At 53.5% G+C, this 26,106-nt stretch overlaps 1 protein-coding gene across 4 annotated transcripts in view; it reads right to left on the bottom strand.

The window, feature by feature from the left end:
- Positions 1–2,480: 2,480 nt before the first annotated feature.
- UBE2F (ubiquitin conjugating enzyme E2 F (putative)) overlaps positions 2,481–26,106 on the bottom strand; it is a 54,484-nt gene continuing 30,858 nt past the window's right edge. For 3 of the 4 annotated variants that reach the window (XM_045481923.1, XM_045481924.1, XM_045481925.1), the window contains 6 exons: positions 21,950–22,017; positions 15,467–15,537; positions 11,658–11,715; positions 9,483–9,515; positions 6,887–6,949; positions 2,481–3,227 (listed from right to left, as the gene is read on the bottom strand). In XM_045481923.1, the coding sequence (XP_045337879.1) occupies positions 3,177–3,227; positions 6,887–6,949; positions 9,483–9,515; positions 11,658–11,715; positions 15,467–15,537; positions 21,950–22,017 (344 nt within the window). In that variant the 3' untranslated portion in view covers positions 2,481–3,176. Of the gene's footprint in view, positions 3,228–6,886; positions 6,950–9,482; positions 9,516–11,657; positions 11,716–15,466; positions 15,538–20,494; positions 20,535–21,949; positions 22,018–26,106 lie in introns of all 4 variants that reach the window. The other variant, XR_006713266.1, reaches the window with a different exon arrangement.

Raw genomic sequence — 26,106 nt, 5'->3', positions numbered from 1 at the left:
GTCTGACATAATAGGAATTTGTGATTGTCTTCACAGCGGTGGTGGCGGGTGGGGGGGCGGTTACAGCAATCCCAGGAGACAGTGGGGCACATCCTCTGGGAGCACCACCACTTGGGAGTTGGAGTTTGCGCTCTGGGATTTTTGTGCGGCGCTCCAGAGCCCGGCCCAATCTCTGCTCCTGCTACCATGAGAGGATTGCACGCCGGCTCAGCCACCAGGTGGCCTGAGACTCTGCTGGGACTGGTCTGGCTCTGGCCAAATCACAGGGACAGCGGCTGTTGCCTTCTGCACCCATGGGGGCGTTTCACAGAAGTGTGGGGGGCCGGGGGACTGAGGGCAGAGGAAAATCTGCCTGGACATTTTGAAACATTTAAACTAGCAAACACTAAGGTGCATGTTCCTTTTAAAGACTACACATTCAGACTCTTTCAGCTACTGCAAATAGTCCGAACCAGCCCTCACAAAGCTTTCACGTGTATTTCTGTACCGCAGACTTCTCTAGCAGGTGCACAACCTGGCTTAATCTGTAGTTGGTAGAAACCATAGACAGCCCTGTAAGGCTTTTGGTGCTTATGGAGGACTGCAGATAAAGCAGGGTGTCTTGTTAACCATAACCCAAGACGCTGCTCCCTGGGCCAGCACTCTACAACAAGCCAAATACAGAGGACGGAAGTAACACAGCAAAGGATCAGTACGTAACACCAGACTAACGCACTCGCCCTGGCTCCTTACAAAGACTTCAGAGGGAGTCTGTGTTTGAGAGGTGAGACACGTGAGCTTTGCCTTCCGACAGGTCTACCCTGGAACTGCTTCCTGCTGAGTGTGCTTGGGAAACGTGTTGCTGACATCCAAACGCTACGCCTCGGAGTCAGGGGGACCCCAGTGGACATCAGAGAAGCCCGGAGCTTCCTGTTCCCAGGGCCTGCTCCATGCCATCTGGCTCCAGGACTGGAAACCCTCCCCTGGCAGATCGGAAACCACCAATTATCATCCGCCTGGTGGAGCCCATGGACTGGAGTCAGAAATGTTACTTTGGCCCGAGGGGGGAGGAGACTCCCAAGAAACCAAAAGGCCTGCAAGTCAGGGTGCTGCAGCCGCCCAAAGATGCCCCGGGCCCCACTGGCCACGTGCCCAGCGCAGTACTGTTTCCCCACCACGATGGGCTGGGCCAGGCTGGCTGTGTTCCTTACCAAGATGGGGGAAGGCAAGGCCACGGAGGGATTTGCACCGGACAGAAAAGGATGATCTTGTCACGGGGAAAGGTCATTTCTGAGGAATTGATTGATCTCTGATAAGCAAAGTATTTTTCTATTGCGCAAATATTTTGAGGTCGGAATTAGCAGCCGTACCTTCCGGTCTCGTCCAGAAGGTACTCCTTTACTACAACGTGCAGCTTTCCATTCAACCATGGGCTCTGGGGTCATTTCTTCCACCTCCATCTGCGCCACCAGCTGTGCAGCCTGGGAGCTGCTCGGACACCGTGAGATATGACGACTCAAGCCTGGGGTTGCCCAGGCACAGAACCGCGTGGCCTGGATCACAGGGGCAGAACTCAGGCCACAGTGTGGGCAGGCCAGCTGCTGATCTGCCCTGTGTCCTGCTCCAATTAGTGTGTAAGCTTCAGTGCCTCTTCCAGGCTCCAGGATGCAGGGTTGCTGTTGTCCTCCTCACAGGCCCCAAGCCTCCCAGCTGCCACCATGCCCTCGATCCGGCCCCTCTTCCTGAGCTGTGCACCAGAGGTGTGGCCGATCGGTCAGGGCCCCCTCAGTCTAACGGGCACAATTCCTGATCACAAATGGGAGGGAAGCATGGCCCACATTCCCTCCTTGCCCATCTCTAGGACACACTGATCCCATAATCAAATAGTGCATTATAAACTAGGAAAAACACACCAGGCTGGGGAGATGGCAAAGAGGGGGGATCCAGAGGTCAGAGGAGGCTGTTAAACTTGACTATGCCAGGCAGGCAGCAGGTGAAAACCCTACAATTATTTATTTTGCATTTGATTTCACTGGGTCAGATATCTAACTGCTGGAGTAAATCCACCTGCCTCCTTAGTTTTCTTCCTCTGAAGCGCACTGGCCTGAGTCTGGCTGGGTGCTGCTGCTGATTCCCAGCCCTGCAAGGCCCTAGGAGGCTCCCTGCAGATGGCCCGGAAACACAGCAAGCTCAGAAGGCCACAGGCACGGTCTCAGGGGCATGAGACATGGGTGGCTGATTCCCTCAGGACCCGAGGCCCCCTGGCACTGCTTACTGGCTCGCAACCACAAGGCCACTGTGGAGACACCAAGCCCCTGCCTGATCTGGGCTCTGGCCGGTTTCCTCTGGGCAGCAGGTGGGAAAGGCTCCCTGCCTTTTGTTTTTTAAACCACCCAGATCTAGCTTCAGAAGGTTCCAAAAACTTCCTCACCCCAACTGGACCCCAAAGAGTTGATTTTTAGAAGCCAAATTCTTGTTTCATTTGGACAGAAGGAATAATGTGTCTTTCATATTTTCTTTGTATTTCTCCCCAGCATCTTCCTGTCTGCTCTATACAATGAAAATACAAACTAAATGAAGATAGAAAAAAATAATTAAAGCATTAAATTGTACAAATTACAAATCTGTTCCAAAATATACTTACATTAAATAAAATACGCATTTCAGTAAGAGATCTACAGTGAATGACTATGCATTCTGGGAAGCTTCATGACATGTAGGCAGGACCAACGTCGGCGGGAAGGAGCTGAGAGAATCTGCATCCAATCACAGTGTGTAGCGGGCTTCTTACCGCCCACCTGCGAGCTACACTGAGCACATCACCAGCATCACGTGTGCGGGGAAGGGCTTGGGGAAAAGGGGACAAAGCAAGCGCTAGCCTCAACTCTGAGTTCATGACAACTGCTCAGGAATCTCATCAACAGCCTATACAGTACAGTTTCCAAAAAGTAAACATGTTAAGGTAAGCAGACAACTCTTTAGGACCCCAGACACATGTTCCTGCTGTATTTATGTGGGACTCTCCATCTACAATGGGCGGTCGTGCAGAGGCTCTTCCTCGGGACAGCGTGGTCACAGGATGCGGACGACCCGGGGGTCTGAGGGAGCGCGAGGGCTGGGGAGGAGGCTCCCTTTTGGTTGCGGTTGAGGACAAGCCTACAACACACAGTCCACAGCCCCACCGTCTCCTCCTCCTATCATCTGGCATAACGCTTAATGTAATCTTCCACTTTATTCCGGAAGTCCTCCTGTGGAGCGAGAGGGATCGGGGGAGAAGGAACAAGAGGGAGCGAGTTAGCGAGGGAAGCAACACTTCCGGAATGCATGGGACCCACCTGAGCCAAGGAGCCGCTGCGTGCTCTGGAGAGCGCCGGCAGGACTTGGCCCCACCGGCCCCCAGCTGCCACGGCTGCAGGACAACCAGAGGCCCGAGGAGCCGAGTGCCACCTCCCTGCTACTCTGGGTGTCCGCTGTGGGCGGGACGCTGTGCCAGGAAGGCTGGGGGTGGGGACGCAACACAGAATCTCCGAGTGGAAGGGAGCCTAAGACCCTTGGTTTTGCAGATGGGGAGAGTGTGGCCCACAGTGTGGTCAAGGGGACGACGGAGGTCAGGACAGGGCTCCTGACCACAACTGGGGATGAGTCGCAGCTGCTGCTCTCCGAAGACCCACGTCCAGATTGGAATTGCTGGAACGACCCCCGCAGACCCTGCTGCCTACTGGAAACGTACCCACTTCTCACGGCACGAGTGCGGCCCGCCATCCGAGGGACCGCTGTGCCAAGAGGTGGGCCTGCGGCAGGGGCCCCTCCCTGGGCGCCAGGCAGAGCCCGACACATCCGCTGGAGAGAGGCGGCGTGGCCCTCAGCACCTCCAGGCCGGCACGGGCAGGAAGCACCCCAGGTGTGTCCCTCAGGCCTGCTCTAGGCTTAGCGCCCGAGGTCCCGGGCCCTGGGGCTACGCGCCCACCTCACAACACACGTGTTCAGCGTCGGGACGCTGTGATCGGACAGGCAGACCTCACCCCTCTTAACTCCTACAACACAGCAAGGGGCCGCCCTGCAGCAGTGCCTTCCCGCCGCACGTCCTCGGGAGCACAGCAGGGCCCCTGGGGGGCCCCTCGAGGACCGCACCCTCCGGTGGCCAGTCCCGGCCTGAGCAGCTCCTTCTCTGCCCACACTCCACTCACGTAGTGACCCTTTCGAGGTCGGCGGGTTCCTGGTTTAAGGGTCTGGAAATGGTTTGGTGACGCAAGCGGGGAGCTCTGACAGCCCTCCCGGCGGCCCCGGCTTGGCCATTCCCACAGCACCCAGAGGCCAGTAGTACCGTCAGCGCCTAAGGGGCCGCAACCAAAGCTCGCAGGATGTGAAGACTCCACGGGCACCCCCACCCCGTCTGGCCCTCAAGACCAAAACTGCCTCTGCTCTCTTACCCCCTGTGCGCTCCCCTCACCCAGGACGAAGCTGGAGCCCACGGCCTCCAGGGGGCCCTCGTGCATCCCACCTCCACCCCTGCCTGAGGACCCACCGAGCAAGGCCCACGTGCCTGGGTTCACATCTTGGGCTCTGCCCCTTCCTGGCAAGTCTCTTACCTCCTTGGTGGCTCTACTTCCCCAGCAGCAAATCAGGGATAACAAGAGTCCCTCCCTCGTGGAGATTAACAGGAGAGTGAACGGTCTCTGAGAAGTGCGTGGGACAGAGTCCGGAAAGGCCACCCAAAGTTGCTGCTGCTCTCTATGTCACGGCTGTCCTGCAACTCTGCTCTAAGTCTTCTCTGAACACCCCAGCACACTCCTGCCTCAGGGCCTTTGCGCTGCTGTCAACACTCCAGAATGCTCTTCCCTGATATCCATTTGGTTCACACCAGATCTCTACTCATCTTATCAGAAAGGCTTTCTCTGAGCACCCTACAGAAGACAGGGAACCCATCACCGCCTCCCGCCCCACCAACGCCCACCCCCTCTGCTCACTAGCATGTGCACTCCCTGGGGACAGTGATTGTTCATCAACAGATCCTTGAGTGTGATTAGCCCCTCACCTGGCGCTGAAGTGGCCACCATCAAACTTTAGAGGAACAATGGCCACGAAATAAAGTAACGAGAAAAGTTCAGTCACTGTCATCATGACTCGGCATGAGGATGTGGGTGGGGCTGGGGCACTTCCTAGAATTCATGTGGAGGCGTCACTGTTGGAGGACTTTAGGTCCAGCTCACTGGGGCTGAGAGCTTATGAACGCAAGTTTTCCCCTTATTTCATCCAAAGAATGGAAAGCATCCTTCCAAGAGAAATAAACGGATAGGCCGCGGGTAACAGGGCTTTCTCCACGTGGCCCTGGAAGTATTCCCATCATCAGCCCTTTCTCCCCCCGACTAGGTTTCTGTAAGACACAGTGTTGAGTGGGGAAGCCCTGGTCAGGGACAGCGACAAGTGGAGTGACAACGTGAGTGGGGCCCGGAGCACACCTGCAAGGGCTCGTCGGTGCAGCGGACAAACCAAGGCACAAACCGTGAGAGCAGCCGGGGGGCACCCCTGCCCGGGGCCCGCGCACCCCGGCTCCTCCTGAAGGCCTCTGCTGCTCCCAGCCTCCTCTGCCTGACCGGAAGCTCCCACTGACCCCGCGGTCCCACTGCACGCCTCACTGGCCCCTGCTGTGCCCGTCACATGGTCTCGTGAGCCTGTGTCAGATCCGTGCTGGGGGGCGCGGCTCTCGCGGGCACTCCTGCCCCCCCTTTGGGGCCCTGCTGAGGCAGCACCTCTCTTCGCCCCTCTGCCCGAGGTCGTAGGTAACAGCACACACACGCAGCGGGCCTCACACACACAGACGCACCCGCTCTTAAGCGCGGCATTTAGAACCTCACGTGTTCAGGCTGGGTGTCGGTAACAGCGCTGGGTGGCTAACTTCTGGGGTGCGGAGGGTTCACCAGGGAGGAATCTGGTTCAGAAAATGCAACTCGAGGCTCTAGGACTAAACCAAGTTAGCCCTGCAGCTGCGTCTGCTTAGGCCTTGCCGGCTAGTTGGCTTGGCCCCAACTAAAGCCGGTCAGTCTCTCACAGCCCCGTCTCAGTCACAGGGCCGTCACCCTGACTCCTGCTCCTACACTCTGTCCGTGTACTTTTAAGGATGTGCGTACAAGGGATATTTATTGCATTACTGTCATAGTTGGGGGAAAAAACATGGGAAAAACCTGAGTGCCCACAATGAAATGGTTGAAAAAAGTACAGTAGAGGGGCGCCTGGGTGGCACAGTCGGTTAAGCGTCCGACTTCAGCCAGGTCACGATCTCACGGTCCGGGAGTTCGAGCCCCGCGTCAGGCTCTGGGCTGATGGCTCAGAGCCTGGAGCCTGTTTCCGATTCTGTGTCTCCCTCTCTCTCTGCCCCTCCCCCGTTCATGCTCTGTCTCTCTCTGTCCCAAAAATAAATAAACGTTGAAAAAAAAAATTAAAAAAAAAAAAAAAAAAAAAAAAGTACAGTAGAGCCATTTTATGGACCATTAGTTCCTAAAATGAGTGAGTGATGGTTTATTCACAGACTTGGAGGAAAAGAGTTAAAAAAAAAAAAAAAAAAAAAAGGAATTGAAGATTAAGAGTAATAAACAGGATCCAATTATGCTGGAGCAAAACCAAACCGCAACGCGAGCGTATGAGCCTAAGTGCAACGGGAGGGCGGGCAGGGCGATGGTGATCACTGGGCCCCACACGGTTCGTCAGGAAAACTGACAGTTACTGGCTTTAAATCCTGCGGACTGAATTCTACTAGGAAACCGCATCTAATAAAAACCCTTCTGTCTGACCTTGGGTCAGACATTACTTGCCAATTGCTTATCAATGGCCAGACCTGCCATTCTCAGCCTCGTGTTTATCTGCTCAAGAGACAGAAAGCCACCAGCCCAGGGCGCTGTCGTGAGCTTACCTTGTCCCGCAGGTGATGTTCTGCAGCCTCAATATTCAGCGGATCATCAAAATTCAAAAGATCCTTAAAGAGAGAAAAACTCAAAGTAAACAATGGCAAGAACCTGTTCTTCCGCTGTCACATGTGTTCACTTTACGAACCAGGAGACGGGAAGCTAATCAGCCACGGGACAAGCTAGAGAAACTCCATCACGGCTCACGGCTCTCGGGACGGAAGCGTGCCGAACGTGTGGGTGTCTTCTTCAAAATGTGGGCGAACAGCTGACTGAAGGACTGGGGATGTTTACATACAACTGTCCAAAGTTTGGTGAAAATGGAGGATGGTGACCGCATTAAGTTCTAATGCTACTTTTGATAAAGAGCCACTCTCGTTAGCATTTCCGAATAAAAATCCCACTCTTTCGTCTTCAAAAACTCATTTCTTGCTTTACTTTGTGATGAACATCTCTGCCGCTGCAAGTCTGTGGCTTCCTTCCAGGCTGACCTTAACTGGATCTTCTCTTTATCCATTAACCCTCCTTCACAGCACGGCACTCATACCCAGCAGGAATGGCGTGTGGAGCCTAAGTGAGCGCCACAGTGCCAGGAGGCCCATCCCCCCAGACCTTTCTGCCTCAGAAAATCCTGGGGGGCTTCTGGGGGGGCTCAGTCAGTGGAGCACGTGACTCTCGATCTTGGGGTTGTGAGATCGAGCCCCAGGTTGGGCGGAGACATTACTTAAAAAAAATAAAATCTTAAAAAAGAAAACTCTGGAATGGCTACTCCTCTCTCCTCAAAGATTTCAAATCAGAGGCCATGCCTTATCTTTATATTGCCCGATACCTCTTCTTAAAAACCAAGGTAGTGACATTTGTCCTTCGGAGAAGTCCCTACTTTCCAGAGCCATCGTGGCCACTGTAAAGACGCCTGTACTTCTCTTCAGGAGAAGTGTTGTTTGGGGACTGTATTTCTGACTTAGGAATAAATAACAGGGTATGACCAATATGTCACAAATATTGCAAGGAAAACACAGAGGCCTCTATGCTCTGTAAGAGATCAACTGTAAGTCCCAGACACTGGCAAAAATACAACGCACACACACGAGATACCTGATGCATATAAAGACCACGAGACACACAAAATTCTCTGTCTTCCTTACCATGTATCTGACCTAAAACGAGTACATTGGCTGGAATAACCATCGGGCTTCATCAGCAACTCTGGTTGGCTCCTCAGAATTGGGGAGGCCTGGAGCACTGGAGACAGGGGGCTGCACTAGATTAAGAGCTAAATCAAAGCAGCAGCAGCACGAGCAGCTGGGTGGATTTTCCCTCATGCCGCAGCCCTCACGGCTCAGAAGTAAACCATACACGGCAATGGAAAAGCCAAACCACAATCACAAGCAAATGACAGAGGCTCGGTGCCCCTGAGCGCTGCCTTCTCAGGGTTAGGTTAAGGGGGGGCCCGAAGCCAGAAGCTGCGGGGTTTGTGGCTGGTGCCGCAGGTGGTTACCCGGGACATCACAGGAGAAGGCAAAGGGAGGCGGGAGCTTGAGGGCCTAATTTCGAGGCTCCGCGGCTTTTTATTCTCGCTGAAGGCAAGAGCAGAGCACCGTGATCCCGGACGCTGCGTCACACTCCTGCCGTGGCGCCAGGAAGCTGCCCCTCCAACACCCCGCCGTTCCGTGCGCTGACCAGGATGGGCTCATTTTCATGGACGTTGAGTTTAAAAGTATCACAGCTTTTTTTCCCCTCCGCAGAGACAGATCTCTGAAGCTTATCTCTTTAAAAAAATTCTTTTTAATGTTTACTTTTGAGAGCAAGAGACAGAGCCCAAGCAGGGGAGGGGCAGAGAGAGGGAGACACAGAATCTGAAGCAGGTTCCAGGTTCTGAGCTGCCAGCACAGAGCCCAACACGGGGCTTGAACCCAGGAACCGTGAGACCGTGACTTGAGCCAAAGTCGGACGCTCACCTGACTGAGCCACCCAAGCGCCCCTGAAGCTTATTTCTTTTAAAGAAAGCTCTTTTATGACCAAAATGTAAAAACTCAAAAGAATATTATATAAAAAGTGCAAAAACGAGCTTTTAGCTTCTCCCCATGCCCCCTGCCTGCCCTCCAGCCCCTGCCTGTGACATGCTGTTTTCTGAGGACAGTAAACTTGGGCAGCTGGCCACTGAGGAGACAACAACTCTACGGATCTAGGTTTGTGAAAAGTCTAGAAGTCGTGTGACCACATACGCCTTCACCCAAACCAGGACACGTGGGAGGGAACAGGGCTGCCGGTGAGGACACACACGAAGTGGGCCGGGCCGGGTGCCCCCGTAGGAACAGCCGCCCACACAAAGCAGAATGGCACCAGCCCCCGCCCTGGCCCCAGAGGGCCGAGACAGCCACTCCGGCAGGGCTCCCAGGGCCCCCTTCCCCATGTGCTACCCCAAAGCCCCCTCGGTCCCCGTGTCACTGTTCCTCTAACTAGTAAGAATATGACCGACACGAGGGGGTCAGCGTGTTGCTCAGGGCACTGTTTTCAATCCCTCTGTGTGATCCTTGACGGGATGTTTAAAACCAGGAGGCAGAGTAATCAAGAAAAACTCGGGATTCTGGTCAATGTACTTACAGTAAACAAAGAGTTTAATCCCCAAACAACATCCTGGAATGAGAAAGAAAGAAGAAAACAAGTTTCAGGCTCTCGTGCACTAAGTCTTGCAAACGCGCGACAAAGAGATCGGGATTGCACCATGTCGGAATTTATCCTCCGTGCGCTCTGTTTTTCCCAAGACGGAAACTTAAAAAAACAAAGACGACAACTTCTCTTCAGTGTGACAACAGGCTCTGGGAACGTGGAGGTGAGCAGTATGGGCACGAAGCACAGAATCAAGGACCATGTGAAGCGCCCTCGGGCGAGGCCCAGCCCAAGACAGGTGCATCTGCTCAGGAGAAACCCACCGACACCACCTCGGCCTCGCCACCCTCTCACGTAGTCCAGACTTCTGGAGAGTCATCTTTACAATAAAACTTGTTGTTTCAGCATCTGTGGCCTCTTGGGGACTGCAGGTAAGCTCATTACCCGTGGTCCCACGGGCCTCCCAACAATTTTGCTCTAATTATTTCAAAAATCAGGGAAGGCTAGTAACGTTTCCTGACATTCAAAGATCAGAAATGTCCATTAAAACAAAATGGAAAACCACTGTGTTCGCTCTGGAGTGACTGGCCATCTGTGACTCCACCACAGGTTCCCTTTCAGCCTTCCTTGCCGTCAGCTCTAGCCTTGTCTTTTTTCAAGCGGATTCTCAGCCCCAGTCGATACTCAGACCACACCTCGGGAGGATCCACAGTCGGGCCTGTGGAAGTGCGCGGTGTCCTCCGGCCTCCGACTCCGGGACAGGGCCCCAAACTCCTTCCCTGGGCCCCTCCCCCAAAGGGCCTACTTGGTGATGCCCCCTCCAGGTGTGGTCATGCACAGCACTAGACAAGGCCCCAGAGCCGGTGCAGTCACCTGTGGGCCACTGTGGCCCGCGCACGCCTCTCTGGGCCTCAGTGTCCTCCGCTAAGAGCAGGGACGGGGGTGAGGGTGGTCTCTATGAGGTGAACTAGCAAGTAGGCATACAACGAGTGAGGTCAGTTCACCCACAGCAGCTCTTTCCACAGGCAGGGCCCAGACAGTTCATGTGTGAAGGATGGTGGGGAGAGGGCCCTGCACACACGTGGCCCAGGCCTGCCCGGGCTCACCCTTGTGACCCAAGGGACAGCATCCCACGCAGCATCTCGCTTGCCAGCCATGCTTACTTTTGTGCATTTGGCACAGACTTGGACTTACAAGTGGTTTTAGTTAGGACAGCTTTTGTAAGCCGTGCATGACTGAGCCAAAGTTAACACGTGTGGGAAAACACCGCTCTCGAGACACGGGAAGAGAAGGGGAGGGGACAGGGAGGAAGACGGCACAGTGCAACGTGCCCGCCGGTCTCAGAGCGTCCCAAACACGCTGATGGGACGCCCACGACCCCTTCAGGTTGAGCTGGTATGACTGTGTCAGAGCAGGACACGGTCGCCAAGGAAAACGGGCCTGGTCCAGATGACCGAGCCTCAGGCTGAGGGAAGCGCAGGCTGGGAACCCGGCGCCAGGGCGAGGGCTCCGGCCGCGTGTTTCGTATCCCATCAGAAACGACGGCAGGAGTCAGGAGCACTGCGGAGCGAACGCTGGCCGGTAGTTCTGGCTGCTTCTGACGAAACGATCAGGCGGCAAGTGAAGTGCAGGCGTCCTACGGATGCCACGGCAGAACAGCCTCGAGGGGAAGCCACAGCCGGTGGTCTCGTGGGGTGCCCGTAACGCTCACCACCAGAACCAACTCAAGCCTACACAGAAGCAAGCTCCCCGTTCCCCTCCCTCAGGGCCCACCGCCTGTCCCAGCGAGCTCCCTGTAACTTGGAGCAGAGGCTACGTCCGTCCTTTCCCTCCTTCCCCTCTACCCGCCCGGCTGCTCTCCTCCCTTCTTCTCTGAGAGTGAGGCGCTTCCCAAGACTGGGGACAGAGGAAGAGAAGAACAGAGAATGAGCTGAGGCACAAATGGTACAGGGGAGAGGTGAGCGGAGAAAACGTGAACGCCCCACTGCCCCGGAGAGAAGTGGGGGCAGAGGAACCGGCCGGGGCAGATGCTGGGCCGAGCACCCCTGGCGGGCAGGCGGGCAGGCGGGCAGGGGGTGAGGAGGGAGTGGGCTGTGGACAGGACGGCAAGAGGACCGGTTCCCGGAGGGAGGGGCCTCCAGGCCCACGGTCAAGAGCACTGCACTCTACCTTTAACGTCCTTGTGGGAGCCCAGCCGGTGCCGTCGATCGAATGTTCTCTCAGTAAACTGAAACGCAGAAGGGCGCAGTGGTCAGCGAGGGCAGCCTCCAGTCGCGTGAGCCGCCGGTGTGCCGGACGCTGCCCCACGCCCTGCCCGTGCCCCACGTCTCCCCCGTGGCCTCGCAGCCTCCGTCTCGCTGCCGAGGGCCTTCCCCACCTCTGAGGCCGTCCACCCACAAGTCCAACTCTCGTGCCATCTTCGCTGCCTGTCCACGCAGGGCTCGAATCCTGGACGCACGCGGGAGCTTAAAGTGAGACACCACGCGCACCTGTCAACCTAGCGGTCAGGGCCTCCTACGCGTGTGTCAGAACGACCCTGACCTCACTTAATGCCTCCGCGACCCACGAGGGAGGCACGGCCATCTGTCCGTCGGACGGAGGAGAGAAGGCACGGCGCGCAGCAGCAACACGCCCAAGGGCATGGGCAATGATGGTCCTCCGCACCCAGGCAGCTCGCTGGGGGCTGCGGGTTGACCCTGACGACAGCTCCCAGCACACGTTTTCATACCCTGTCTGTTTTTGTGTTTAAAAAGCTCAAAAGGAGAAAATGAAGGATAAAGGTGGATTAACCCAAACCTCCGGATGGTCCTCAGCAGTGGGTGGGAGGACCGTGTTCAGAGAAGGGGCACACGGCTCTGGAGGTACCGTGAGGCCCTCTCTCTCAAGCTGGACCTCAGGGTCCTTTTCATCACGGTTCCACCAGCTATAAACGCCATTCGATACTCTCACATAAATGATTTTTCCATACTTTGAAAAACTACAATTCATCGCCAAGTTCCTTTCTGGGGAAAACTTAGTTTGGCATTGCTGAGTTGTATCGCACCGTTGCTCTGATCCGTACCTAACATTTCTTAAGGTCACATGTCGGTGTCAGGCTCTCAGTATCTGGCTGTCTGGGTCTTAACTGTTACTGTGAGCAGAATTTTTGAATCGGAGTGTGTTCAAGTTCAGATAAATCAATTACAATCAGGAGAAAATATAAATATGCTGTAATCTTAATTGCCCAAGATTTGTTGGAATAAACAAAACCTTAAATTGACCACTACCATTTACTCTGAGCCTTAAAAAGAAGGCTCTGCCCTGCAGAGGCCTGTGCCTGACGTGAAACCTGTACAGATCTGAGTAACTTTCTGGAAACCGTCTGCCAGGTCCTGGTGTTTATACGATCCAGTGACAGATTTCTTCACTGAGGCAGGGAGAAGAATCCTTCCTGGCTGTTCTCATCCTTCTTTTATGGACCTTCTCATATGCTTGTTTACCTGTTTAACGCCTGTCTCCCACCAGCCGGCGAGCCCCGTAAAGCGAAGAACACCACCATGAGCTGACGGGCGGAGGAAAGGAACGAAGCCGGCTGAACTGGCTGACCAGTCAGAACCCTCGAGCTTCCCCGCCGACAGCACAGCCAGAGCAGGAGGGCTCTAAACCCGGAGGCCAGGTGCGCCCAGCAAGGGCAGTGACAGGGGCGGGAGTGGGGAGTGCCCATAATCGGGCAGGCGGCGCCCCTGGTCGCAAGCCACAGGTCCGGGCAGAGTGACACTGTGGAGGGAGCACAGGGTCACTGGAAGTTCTAGCCCAGCCTCGGCAGGTGGCAATCCTGCAGGAGCTCAGGTGACAGCCCATCAGCGAGGGCAGCAGCCAAGGGGGCAGATGGTGCCTCAGGGACTATGCCGGAAGCTTGGACCCCAGGAGAAAAAGTCTCGAGTGCAACCACCGGAATCCAGGCCCGGGGCCCTCTAATCCCACAGACACGGCACCTCTCACCTCTGACCCTGAGCCAGGAGGAGGGCAGGGCCGCCGGTGGGAGCAGAGCAAGACTCACAGAGACAGGGAAGGACCGCTGTGTACCAGACAAGGCCCCCAGAGCAGCAGGCACCAGTCAGTGGTGCTGAGTGAGGGATCCAGGTAACTGGTGCCCGGGACTCACTATGGACCAGGAGGGCGTGGGCCAGGCTTGTCTTTCTATTTATCCAGGAGACGCCACAAGTCAGCTGTGGACTAAGCCACCGCTGGACATGGTCTAGTTTTTCACTAGATGAGGTCTTTATACTTAAATCTGGTACCTTACTTCCCACACAAATAAATCCCTACAAGTGCAGCTGACGAGTCCAAGGGTAAATGTAAGTTAAATGGAGACCTTAGATCTGAAGGACCAACAAAAGTACCCAGATAGAACCGCCCTCCCGTGATGGTGATGTGACAGCCTGCTCTCTCCCCCTCTCTCACATCCCACTGGATATCTGCTTTCGTATCAGACAGTCTGAGGAGTGGTGAGTGGCTCCTTGTCGTTTCCAGGCGCCTCGCTGGTTACCAAGGAGACTAAACACCCCTCAGAGCCTTCCCACCCACCCACCTGCGACTCTCGTACGAGTCACTGCTTGTAGCTGGTGCTCGTTTTTCCTCGTGGCTGTGTCCACCTTTCTCATACCGAGTGGTAAAGACCACGTCCATACGAAGGATGTAACACAGCTGACCTTTTCCCTCTCACTTCTGTGTTCTGTATTCTTAATTTAAATGTGGCCAAATCTATCAATGATTTTCCTCTGAGGTTTCTGGAGTTTGTTGCTGGCGGCCATCTGCTGAGCTCTCCTGATACTTCGCTAGAACGTGATTTCTCAGAAGACGGCAAAAGTGACGAGAGGAATTCCCACTCTGGCCTTACTTGCTACCGAGGAAGGGACGGGACAGAGAAGGAGTGCGCGGAGCCCCGGGAGAGCGAGCCCCGGCAATGGCCTCGGGGGACAAGGCTGGAGTGGGTACCATGTATAACCTAACGCTGGAGAAGTCAGATTTTAGAAGTGTTGCTACTCAAAGGACAGATTTGAAAAAGGGAGCCTCTTGTAAAATGCGTTTCTAACTGTCTATAAAAAAGGGGGCTGATACGCAAGAATGGGGTCACCACATGCGAGCTGACCTGGGAGCCGGTGCTGAGTTGAGGGAGAAGGGGGACTGAATCGCAGGAGGGAAGCAGAGGAAATGCTAACGCCCCCTCTGCAGGCCGCGGCTGACGGTTACATAACCTGCCGAAGTCACACCACGCCGTCGTGATGCGGTCTGGCACCAGAGGCCCTGCACCGACACCCCCCCCCCCCACCCCCGGCTAGAGACTGGCAGGATGCACCAAGACAAAGCCCAAGTGCTAAACTTACTTACAAACAACAAACCACACGCCTTCTCCAGGTCTCTACATGAGCCTTAAGAAGTGGGGAATCGCGGATCCCTGATCATCCCCCACTGGGAGGGAGGGGCACACACAGGCCACAAGTGACACAAAGTTCTGGGACGTCGTCCTGCTCATGCACATCAAGACTGTTTCGGTGAAGAGAGGGCATCTTAAGTACAAATGGCCAGGTCTTCTTAAACTGGACATCTACACTCCTCCCCTCCCTTGGATTTTACTAACCACATGTTGCCTTCTTGGCTCAAATCAGCCACACGGAGGGACAGCAGCCTGTCGCTACCTCAGAAGGGGAAGAAAGGGCAAGGAGCCCCAGAGGGAGCATCCCGGGCGGGCGACAGGCTGAACCGGGACCGGCAGCGGTCTTGGCCACCAGAGGGCCCAGGAGGACGTGGGGCTGGAGGCAGAGGCAGACTGGGGGTGGGGGACCCTCCGGTCAGGAGAGTGCGGCCCAAAGCCCTGAGGGCGGTTTCCCAAACCTCCCTGATCTTAGCCCAGCCTCAAAATCTTCTCTCAGCGGAGACAACATGTCCGAACGTCCAGTGCTCACAAACACAGAAGACGGCAAAGAAGAGAAACCCACCTTAGACATATGTCGCCCGTCTCTGTGATGTTGGGGTGCCAGATCCTGGTCAGGCATTTCACTTTGGGAGGCTGCAACACAGAGAGAAAGGAAGAGATCACGGGCTCTCCAAATCATGCCTGCTGCCACAGACCCCATCTAGCCCTCGTACCACTGTTTATGCGGCCAACCAGTCTTCAGCTCTGGACACCGGCTCGTGTCACCCGCGTGGGAGTGGTCTTCACGCCGCATCCACACGTGCCAGTCTCCCTGACAAAGCCTGCCCGCACCCCTAACACAACGCTTCTACAAGTCCCGGGGCCCGCGGGCGCGTGGTGCTGGTGGCTGGGCCTCGGCCCCCTCTCGCCCCCCCTGCAGGGGCTGCGGACGAGCCCACGCTGTGCCACCGGCCCAGTTCACACGGGGGCCCTGCGTGCTAAGCTGCCGAGCTGTGGCTGCGGTCACTGCTCCTTCTGGTGGTAGCTGGTCCCCGTGCAGGTGTTTCTGAAGATGCTACTGCACGTACACTGTCCCACACCCACATCTTAGTCTGCTTTACACTCACGGGAGGGAGAGAGAATGAAAACGAGTATGTGGGAGTGAGGCACACAGACTTCGCTTATGAGGAGGCATGTTTGCAGAAAGCCGTTCTTTTAAAGTGACTCCATAATAAAAGCACTCTGGACTTGTTTGAGGAATAAAGCTACAAAAACACAGGGCAAGATCTTTCCTTTTGTGGTATGTGATGATCCCACCCAGAAATAACCTGCATTCACATCTGATCTGCACCTCGAGCCTCTCTTCCAGGCAGAGCTGTGTTCCGGCACATCCGTTTTTCTTTAGAGGCACGGGGGCGTGTGCGCTCTACTGTTTCACGTGCATCTCTCACCATTTCAGACGGTTTTGGGGTTCCTCGCCTGCCGTGGCACGGATACTAGCATTTCACGAGCCAGTTCCCATGACTGGGCATTCACAGGCTGCCTCCCACCCGTCCCATAGGCTGGGCTCGACCAGCGCGTGTGTCCGCTCCCGTGCGTGAGACAGGTCCCCCGGGGACGGAGCTGGTCAGGCATGCAAGGGTCACCTCGCCAAGTCTCACAGACACGTCATCTCACAGATACTCAAGTGGGAGCCCTTTGTCACAGGGGGTGACGTCTTCGTCTTCCCAGTGTATCACGTGCGGTTATGATGCTATTCTTTTGTAAAGTCTTCGTAATCAGATGTTTATCTGTTACTAACCTACAAAGTATTTCACCGCCCAAAGGCTCTCCTGCGTTTTTCCAGTCCTTGAAGAGTTCCACCGTCTTGTCTGCACAAAACAGACATACTTTCCAGCACCCTCCTAAATCTTTCTACTGACACGAAAAATCATCACACCAAGAAACTCCCCAAGGGCTTAATCCAGGTCTGCAAATGTAGGTGTCCAAAGATTACAGGATTAGGTTCAGAGTGAGTTTCAACCAACTTAATATGCTCTAACTTGCTTTCCTGCAGGTAAACTGGAAGGCCTTTGACAGAAACTATGCCGTGGCTGTACGTTTCCGGCGAGGCCTGCAGGCGGGGGCGGGGGCAGGCTGGCACTCCGGGCTGTATGAATCTGAGGGAACCCGAAGGCCCGCTCTCCCTCCCGTCTAGAGAGTCCCCGACACTCTTGTCACCTCGCCTAGTGTTCACTAGATCTCCAAGTATCTGACTGCAACTGCCCCCCCCCCTTTGTCCCTTTACACCCTCCACAGTTAGATGCCAGCACAGACACCTCCCCTGTCCCCGTCGATGGTCGTCCTCTGAGCCTCGGTCCCCATAACAGAGAGCATATCAGAACCCTAGACCCGGATTCTGACACACGCTTTCCAAACACAAATTGCTGCCCCGACCCCCCTAAGGCAAGACAGACAAGAAATACCCAGCTCCACCTGCTGCTACCCGGCATTGCCACCCGCCCCGTCACAGGCTGAGTTTGACATGTGACCGCTACTGCAGTGCAAACCAGTGGGGGAAAAAGGGATTCTTCCATCAGAATCCATCTGGCAAACTATCTGGAAAACCCCAGTCGGATCCCCACTTAAGACTCGTATTCCAGATGCATTAAACACAAATGACACAGAACTTTAGAAGAGTGCTGGAAGAGGGGCGCCTGGGTGGCTCAGTCAGTTGAGCGTCCAACTTCGGCTCAAGTCATGATCTCACGGTCTCTGGGTTCGAGCCCCGCGTCGGGCTCTGGGCTGACAGCTAGGAGCCTGGAGCCTGCTTCGGACTCTGCGTCTCCCTCTCTCTCTGCCCCGCCCCCATTCGCACACATGCGCGCGCGCACTTGCTCGCTCTGTCTCTCAAAAATAAACGTTAAAAACATTTTTTTTTGAGCACTGGAAGAAAAAGCTGACGAGTTACCTTGGTGAGTCTGAAGGCCTGTTTTAAGCATTTCGTAACAAGAAAAACTTGTAAAACAAAAGTAGATTTGAGACAGTGGTGAAGCACAAAAACCTCAAACTTTTACAGAACAACATCAAAACACAAAGGAAAAACAAAAATCCTTACAGTACAACCAAGAAAACTGGGGAAAAAAGTTTCATATAAATTCTAGCTAAGAACTCTTGTAAGAGAAACAAACATCTTGGGGCGCCTGGGTGGCGCAGTCGGTTGGGCGTCCGACTTCAGCCAGGTCACGATCTCGCGGTCCGTGAGTTCGAGTCCCGCGTCAGGCTCTGGGCTGATGGCTCAGAGCCTGGAGCCTGTTTCCGATTCTGTGTCTCCCTCTCTCTCTGCCCCTCCCCCGCTCATGCTCTGTCTCTCTCTGTCCCAAAAATAAATAAACGTTGAAAAAAAAAAATTTAAAAAAAAAAAAAGAAACACAAACATCCCAATGGAGAAAGGGGCTAAGGACATAATTACAGTTCATAAAGAACATAAAAAGCTCATAAATAGGAAAAAATATTTAGCACCCTACTCATTTAAGAAACAAAAACTCAAATGACAATTAGATACTGTTTATTTCCTCCCAAAATGGCAAAGATCAAAATAATCAAAACATTCCATCTTTGTGAGGAAAAAGGGGATTTCCAGGCAGTGACGGTGAGGAGGCTGCCGGCATGACCTCTGGGGGGGCGGATTTAATAGTGTTGACGAAGAGCTTCAAACCCGGTATCCATTACTCCACGGTCTTAATTCTACCTCTAACGGCTTAGGCCACGGGCAGGGGCAGACGTACGGCAAGTGCTTCCTGGGACGCACGACAGAGCTGCTCACGCCAGGGGGGCAGCGAACCGCAGCCTGGTGAACCGAGTGCAGGCGGGGCTGTCTCTGCATGGGATCTGAGTATGGTTTCTACATTTTTAAAAGATCGTTTAAAAAAAACCCCACATAGTTTGTGACGGAAAAAAAAAGCATACGTGGTAGAGACCAAAAATGGTTCACAAAGCCTGAAATATTTACTATCTACAGAAAGTCTGGTTCGTACTGTCAACAACTGGTCGACTAGAGACCAACAATAAAGGACCGACTTAAAACCATGACGCATGTAGTGAAGTGTTCTAATGATGATGTAATTATGTTAATTGACATGAAAACGTACGTTAATCTTGTTATGATGGTAAAATAAAAAAAAGTTACCGCGTTAGGGGTGCCGTGTTAGGGGTGTTAGCAAAATCCTTACAAAGAACGTAAAAGCATAAGAACAAATGAGCGAGGCGGCTCCACGGGGCCCTCCCAGGCTGGCCGTCTCCTCATGCAGATGAAGCACGGGTCCCTGCAGTTTGCTCTCACAATCTCTGCCCCAAATGCCCGTAACCTACGCATTTTCACATGCTGGTTTCATCTCCTGCACGCAGGTTCGTATGGGCGGAGCGCGCCCCCCCGCGGGACAAGTGCGCACCATGTGGCGGGCACTGGAAATACAGCGAAAGAAAGGTGCTCCAGACCCCGCTTCGGGGAGCCACCAGTGTGGCCGAAAGGGACACCGAGGAGTTAGGTAAGCGAAGATTAATACAAAAAGAGTAAACACAAGTACCTCTGTATCAGCCACGCTCGGGTTCCCGGGGACGGTGTCACCTCCCCCACCCCCTGCCCCAGGGACCACTGTACCGTCTCAGCCTGGACGAGGCAGTGGGACAGGCAAAGGGGCCTGTTGGGGGGGAGAGGTCCTAACAGCGGCAGGGCCTGGGTCCACCCAGACAGGCTGGCCCCTCCGTGCCCCTTGCTTGAGGACACTGGTTTCATTCCTGATGAAATCAAACCAGCCGATCATTCAGAAATTTCCCAAAGGAGATAGAAACTAAATACAAAAATGTAAAATCATCATAAATCACTAATTAACATAAAAAAACATGTCCTCAAGGCCCAGTGGTTTTCTATCTTGTTTATGCCGTGTCCCATTCTCTCCGTTTCTGGAAGAAGTCACACAGGGACAGGACAACATGACAAACATTTTCTCACTACAGAGTGGCCACCCGGTTTGGCGAGAAGGGCACACGCTAGGTAGCCAGGCAGCCCTGGACAGGAATCCGCTTCAGCACCTGATGGTTTATTCTGGCAAAGCTAACGAGGGAAGTTCCCAACTGTAGCCCTCTGGGCCCTAGCTTCCTGACGCATGAACATGAGCGTATTAACGTCCCCCAGGGAACCCCCGGGGAGGGACACAAGTGAGCGGGGGCACCTGGCACATGAAAGCTCTCAACAAAACTCGGTTCCTTCCTTGGCATTTTCTCATGCTCCGCCCTCTTCCGACACTCTGCTACTCAGTGGTGCCTCACGTACCCGCGACAGCGGGTCTCAGATCCCACAAGGCTTGTTGGAAAAGTCTACCAGCTCATGCTAAGGCCCTCCCCAAGCCACCCCCCTCCTCAAACACTCACTGCCTCTCCAAAAAGACTGTCACAAACTTACCATCCTTTAATTTAACATTCTTTGGATGAGGAATCCTTAGAGTACGTCCAGATAATTGAAAAGTCTGGAATCTTAAGTACCGTATGCCTGGCTGTTTCCAGAAAACACCAAAATAGCCCCTGGAATTGTAAACATCTGTGCCGAAGCCAAACCTTTCCAGCCACATCTCACCTGAGGGAGTACGGGGTTCTGTGGAGCCAGACTCCTCGGTCTGTGATTAGGGAAATATGGAAAGTCAGTAGGTAGCTGGATGGATGCGTGGACAAAGACCTGAAATGCGTATTTTCCTGTCTTTGCTTCAAAATTAATTTTTTCCCTTACTGCCAACTCTACCCCATCCTCATAAGCTACGTTCAGAAAGAGATTTTAATGTCGTAGCCCCGTAAAGGTAAAGGTTTGGCTTCACACAAAAAAGTGTGACAGCCCCTGAACTGCACCCCAGTGGTGGGGCCAGGGCCCAGGGCCCAGGGCAGTGGAGCCTAATCCCACTTGTCAGACAACACGGAGTCACTGCAGGTAAAGTGACTGGACACGCGGTGGCCCTAGTATCCGCAGCCTCAGGTTAACAGGGGCTTAATTTTACCAGTGGATTTTTCTTTCCTATTTGATAAGCCTAGAGAGGGCTAGGAAGCATCAGGGGGACGCTGACACACATATATATAAATACAAAGTTGTGAAGATGTGCCCAACTGTCACTAGTTTCTCAGGCCAAAGTGAACATGCTCAACAACCCTCAAATCTGACCTTCTCATTCCTCCCCACTACTCCCCAACCCTGATTCTTCCTTCAGGTCGACTTGGTCAATCCACCGCACGCAGGCTGCTAATTCTCATTTCTGTACCTGTCAACACAGTTCCAGAAAGTTCGACGTCACCTCAACACCACCCTCCCCTGGTTATGGGCCAACCCAAGTCAGGACAAGTCCAGTCCTGTTTCTCCTTAAAGCTCAAATGGCCTGACCACTTTCCCAAAATGACCCTCTCCTTTCCTTCTCTGAATTCACGTAAATTAGTTTCCTGTCCCTGCTCGATAGCTCTGTTGTCTGCTATTCACTGCTTTTCTCACGCTATGGTAACTTTCTACTTTGTCTCACCTTCCTAACTGATAAAGATAGAATGTGACAGTATTTGGTGTGAATATTACCTAGGGTGGGTCTTTGAGAGATTAACATGTAGCTATGGGTATAAATTATGGTTTAAACCTATAAGGCATTCTTCTTTTCTGAAATTCTTAAGTACATGTTTTCTACACTTCGAGGGTTTTGGTGCCATACCGTAAACAGAACTACGGTTTTAAATAAAACGCCTTCCTCTTCAGTGCTAGAATGTAACAGATAGGATTTACATGAACCATACAGGCAGCTCCCAGGGAAGGTGCCAGCCCAGGCAGAGCGGAGGTCCCAGTGCAGGCTGCCTGGCACACAGTAGTCCCAAGTACTTGTTGAGAAATGACTCTCCCTCCTAAGGCTCTAAATCCTGCTGACGAGTAACACCAACCAGAAATACTGGCCATTTTGTACTCAGTCCCAGGACTGGGGGGACCCAATGCAGTGGGGGTGTGCTGGGCCCCGGGACGGCCACCCAGCCACGCGAAGGGGAAACAACGGCTCAAACGCAGGCTACTCACCACCATGTTGTACGCATCAGGAACTTCAGTTTCAAACTGAAATTTTCCACCCTGGTAGTAACCCTCATCTATCGAAAACACAAAACAAAACAAAAAATCCTTTCAATTAAAAAAAAAAGTTAACAGAAAGCAAACACTATGTTAGGATACGGCAAAAACAGAGAATTAAGAGTTAAAAAACAAGACCGCGGGATTCCTTCCTCACGTCACCAAATCCAGCCCCTGCCCTGATGATGAACTTAAATCGGCTCCCCGCGACCCTGCCTGCTGTCCGTCTCCTCGCCGGCCATGTGCGCTCAGGGGAGGCGCTGGCATCCCTCAGTCGCCCAGAGCCGGCCCGGGTAGCCCTGTTCTCACCTCGGCCCCCTCCCACTCCGCATCACAGCACCGGTGTGCCCCCTTCAAACACATCTCATGACAGGTAACCATCCTGGGTAAGCTGCAAGGTCATCTCTTTGCGGCTGGCTGCCCCAGGAGAGTGTCAGGTCCGAGGGGTGCTCCAGGCCCTGGGGACAGGCAGTGAACCACACAGCCCCTGCCCCAGTGAGCGTGCACAGTGAACACTTGCGAGCCGACTGGCTGAGTGCTTGGTGCAGCCTTCTGAACAGAGCGCGCCCCCTGGAACGGGGCTGGAGGGCACCGGTGGGCATGCAGGAGGACGTGTGGAGGCAGGGTGGCACCAGGTCACAGACCCCACAGCACAGTCGCAACTGCGCCAGCCGCCTCTGCTTCTGCTAAGAGTCCACCCACCCCAGGCAAGCCTGGCCTGCGGGTGAATTGTGGGCGCTACTCGTGCTGCTGCCAGCAGAGGGCGCTCCAGCACGCCTGCGCTCCAAGCCGGAAACGCACCGGGGTTTTCAGTTACTCTGAACTTCACCATCTGGCAAAATTAACACCATCTTTAATAAGAAAGTTCAACTTTCCCCCAAATATTTATCACTGTGAACAAATCAACAATACTACATATCACTGCTTCCCTCAGCTGCTTACATAAAATAAATATTTAACACAGAGTTGTTAGTGTCAAACAGATCATCACTACAACAATTTTCCGAGACTGTGTCAACATTTACAGACCCCAATGTTTTCATTCTTGCCAGTGTGACAGAGGAGAAAGACCGTATTTCTGTTTTAGATTCATCTGAAAAGCAGTGAGGCTGAAATTTATTTCATATTATGGGTCATTTTTAAAGCAAGAACCGAATGACTGATGTTCTTTAACTGTCCTTTTATCACCGAAGTATTCATCTTTTAACTACCAATATAGAAAAGCTCTTAGGAAGATCAACCTCTGCCTTTTGTATTTGTTACAGTGTTTCTTAGTCTGCTGGTTTATCACCGATTTTGTGGTTCAACTACTTCTCACCCTGAAGCCCGTCTTTCTGTGGTTTGTCTTTGGTCCTGTGCTTACAAAGATCTTTCCCAACCCAGATGACAGAAACATCTGATTTCCCTACTTTCTCACAGCGATCTTATGGTTTCTTGTACTTCGCAGCCCACTCACTCACGGGAACGAGGCAGCATGTTCTTCCTCACTGCTGGCCTCGACCATCATACGGCCTAGACTGTTTTACCCTTCCCCACTCATCTGATACGGCTATTTCTAGCCCTCACTGGCACCCCTGGATCAGTGACTGACAGCACCGAGAGTCTTCAGAAAAGACTGTTTTGGGGGAAAAATTTTCCCTCCAGATACAAGAACTCTGCAAACAAGGGGCATCGCAGGTATGAAGTCACGAGAGCACAGCCATGCCCACCAGAGGCTCTGCGGCTGCGAGGCTCCTGTGTCACCGGGCGCCCGCCGCGGCAGGGGGATCTGGCGCTGGGCTCTGCACGCGGTGCGGCGGGCGCTGTGCGTGCTGTCGCCCCAGCTCCCGGGGCAGCGCCGCGTCTGCTCTCGCCTGTTCTCGCTCCTCCAGGCTGTGCGCCAGTCACCGCATCCTGCCACACTGTGGTTTTTCTCTAGTTGGCCTTCCACTTCACCATTATATACTTCCAACAAGGCTGCCGACCAGTTCCGGAGAAATTGTGATGTGGTCTAACGGGGGTTTGATTCTGCTCCTCTGTCCTAGCCAAGCCCTCATTTAATAATTACTACGATTTACCATCTCTGAACTGGTTGAAGACAGGAAGCGGAGGGTTCTAGTTTTTGTCTGTGTCAGGAGAATGATCAGCACTCCTTGTCTCCTCGTCTAAGGACATACACAGCTTTGGGACCCGAGCCACTCTATTTATTTACTGAACTTGCCTAGAAACGCCGTGTCCTACTTAAAAAGCAGCTGGGGAGCAAGCAGACTGTACGGAGAGGAAACACACTTAAGAGCATCTCTTCTTTCCTGTGATTCTCTCAGCGAAGGCCCCAGCGAAGCGAAGACTTCTTGCTGACCCACCTCGCGGGTCCGGCTCCCAAGCTGGCGCCTTGCAGGGTGGAGGCTGAGAAAGGCCGCGCAGCTCTGGACCAGCAGGCACGGGGTTCGTGTACAGCGTCCGTAACCCAGCGGGTGCCACATCCAAGTCTGGGACGGCCCGCTGCGCCACTGTGTGAGGCTGCCGCGACTGAAAGCCTCCTGCTTCTCAGATAACTGGGACAACAGTTCGAGTACAACAGTGAAACGCAGCAGGAAAGTTCCTGGCATCCAGCTCACTGGGCCGGCCTATCCCCGCCCCTCAGGGTTACAAGGAGAGGAACCGTATGCCACTGACTTTCAGCCAGGTTAGGGGTATTCCTGGGAGGAGACTGGCCGAGGGGTATGTGGGCACAAACAGCTCCAGGAGAGCCCACTTCTAGGTGGCCAGTGTCCGGGTGCGTTCCCTAAAAGAAAGCTGCCTGGCAGTCTCACGAGGTCAGACTCCCACCGGCCACTCCTTCCCTCTCCCGTCTCATAGCTGTCCCCACTAGAAGCAGAAGGTTGACTTCTCAGCTCTCTTCTTACCATGATGCACTGCCCCAAGGCACAAACATCCCCGTGGACAAAGGTCACAGGAAATGGAGGCACGTGGCAGGGTTGTGCTTTCCCCATCTGACACCCAGTTCTGTTAAGGGCAAAGTATGGTGTTATAAAGAAGACGTCCCACTTCATATTGGAATGTCTTGAATTCAGACATCTTGTGGAGTCTGATGGCAGCAAGGATTAAAATTTCACTTAGAGGCTTTGGGGCACCTGGGTGGCTCAGTCAGTTGGGTATCCAACTTCAGCTCAGGTCATGATCTCCCGGTTCGTGACTTCGAGCCCCACTTCGGGCTCTGTGCTGACAGCTCAGAGCCTGGAGCCTGCTTGGGATTCTGTGTCTCCCTCTCTCTCTGCCCCTCTCCTGCTCACCCTCTCTCTAAAATAAATAAAAACAAAAAGTTTAAAAAGTTTTCATTTAGTGAATTCAATCCCTAGAGGACTGCAAAAGAGCACATGATCACGGTGAGAAGCAAGCAAACAGGGAATCAATAAGCCACAGGCATATGGCACCTTCTTCTGCCCAGGTGACTGGGTCCAAGCCTCACCTAACTGCCAGCAATTAAACTCGGAAGTGAGGCGGCGGATGGCACATCCTAGAAATAAGTAACGCTTCTCCGGAGAGAGTGAGTCTGACTGCTGACTGAGCTGACAATCAGAACTGCTTCTGCCTACTACAGCATCGGAGAGATATTTCTTATTCATTGAATGAGCTAAACCTGCAGCTTCCAGCTTTTGAGGAAGTACAAAGCATTAAGTTTTTACATTGGCAAGGGTACAACAAAACCAATATCTCAAAGTCCTCAACTCTTCCTGAGAGTCTCAGATAAAACAAGATGCTTCCAAGTGAAGACAGGTATGATTAATGGTCAGCTGACAGGTCTTGGGAAAGTGGCTTTTGGGAACACCTCAGAAACCGTGATGCTAAGGGGCCCTGACGTCTGTGTTCAGAAAGTCTTTTCCAAGTCAGACAGGTTCCAATTCTCTGCTTTCAACAAAATGGAGGGAGGAACCTGATCTAACAGTCAGCAGAAAGATCAAGAAAATATGTGATTCAGAAGTCCAAGGATGGAATGTCATAGCTGTGACAAAACACCTTCCATGCAGGTGTCTCTCTCATCAGGCAGTCTTCGGTGTCTACGTCTGTAAAAGCAAAATGAAGGAAGAAAACTGGCCCTCCTTCTCTGTAGCATAAAGGAACAGTCATTT

This window comes from Leopardus geoffroyi, chromosome C1 (genome assembly GCF_018350155.1).
Source record: "Leopardus geoffroyi isolate Oge1 chromosome C1, O.geoffroyi_Oge1_pat1.0, whole genome shotgun sequence".
Classification (NCBI taxonomy): Eukaryota; Metazoa; Chordata; class Mammalia; order Carnivora; family Felidae; genus Leopardus; species Leopardus geoffroyi.
This window is presented reverse-complemented; position numbering and strand designations above follow the sequence as displayed.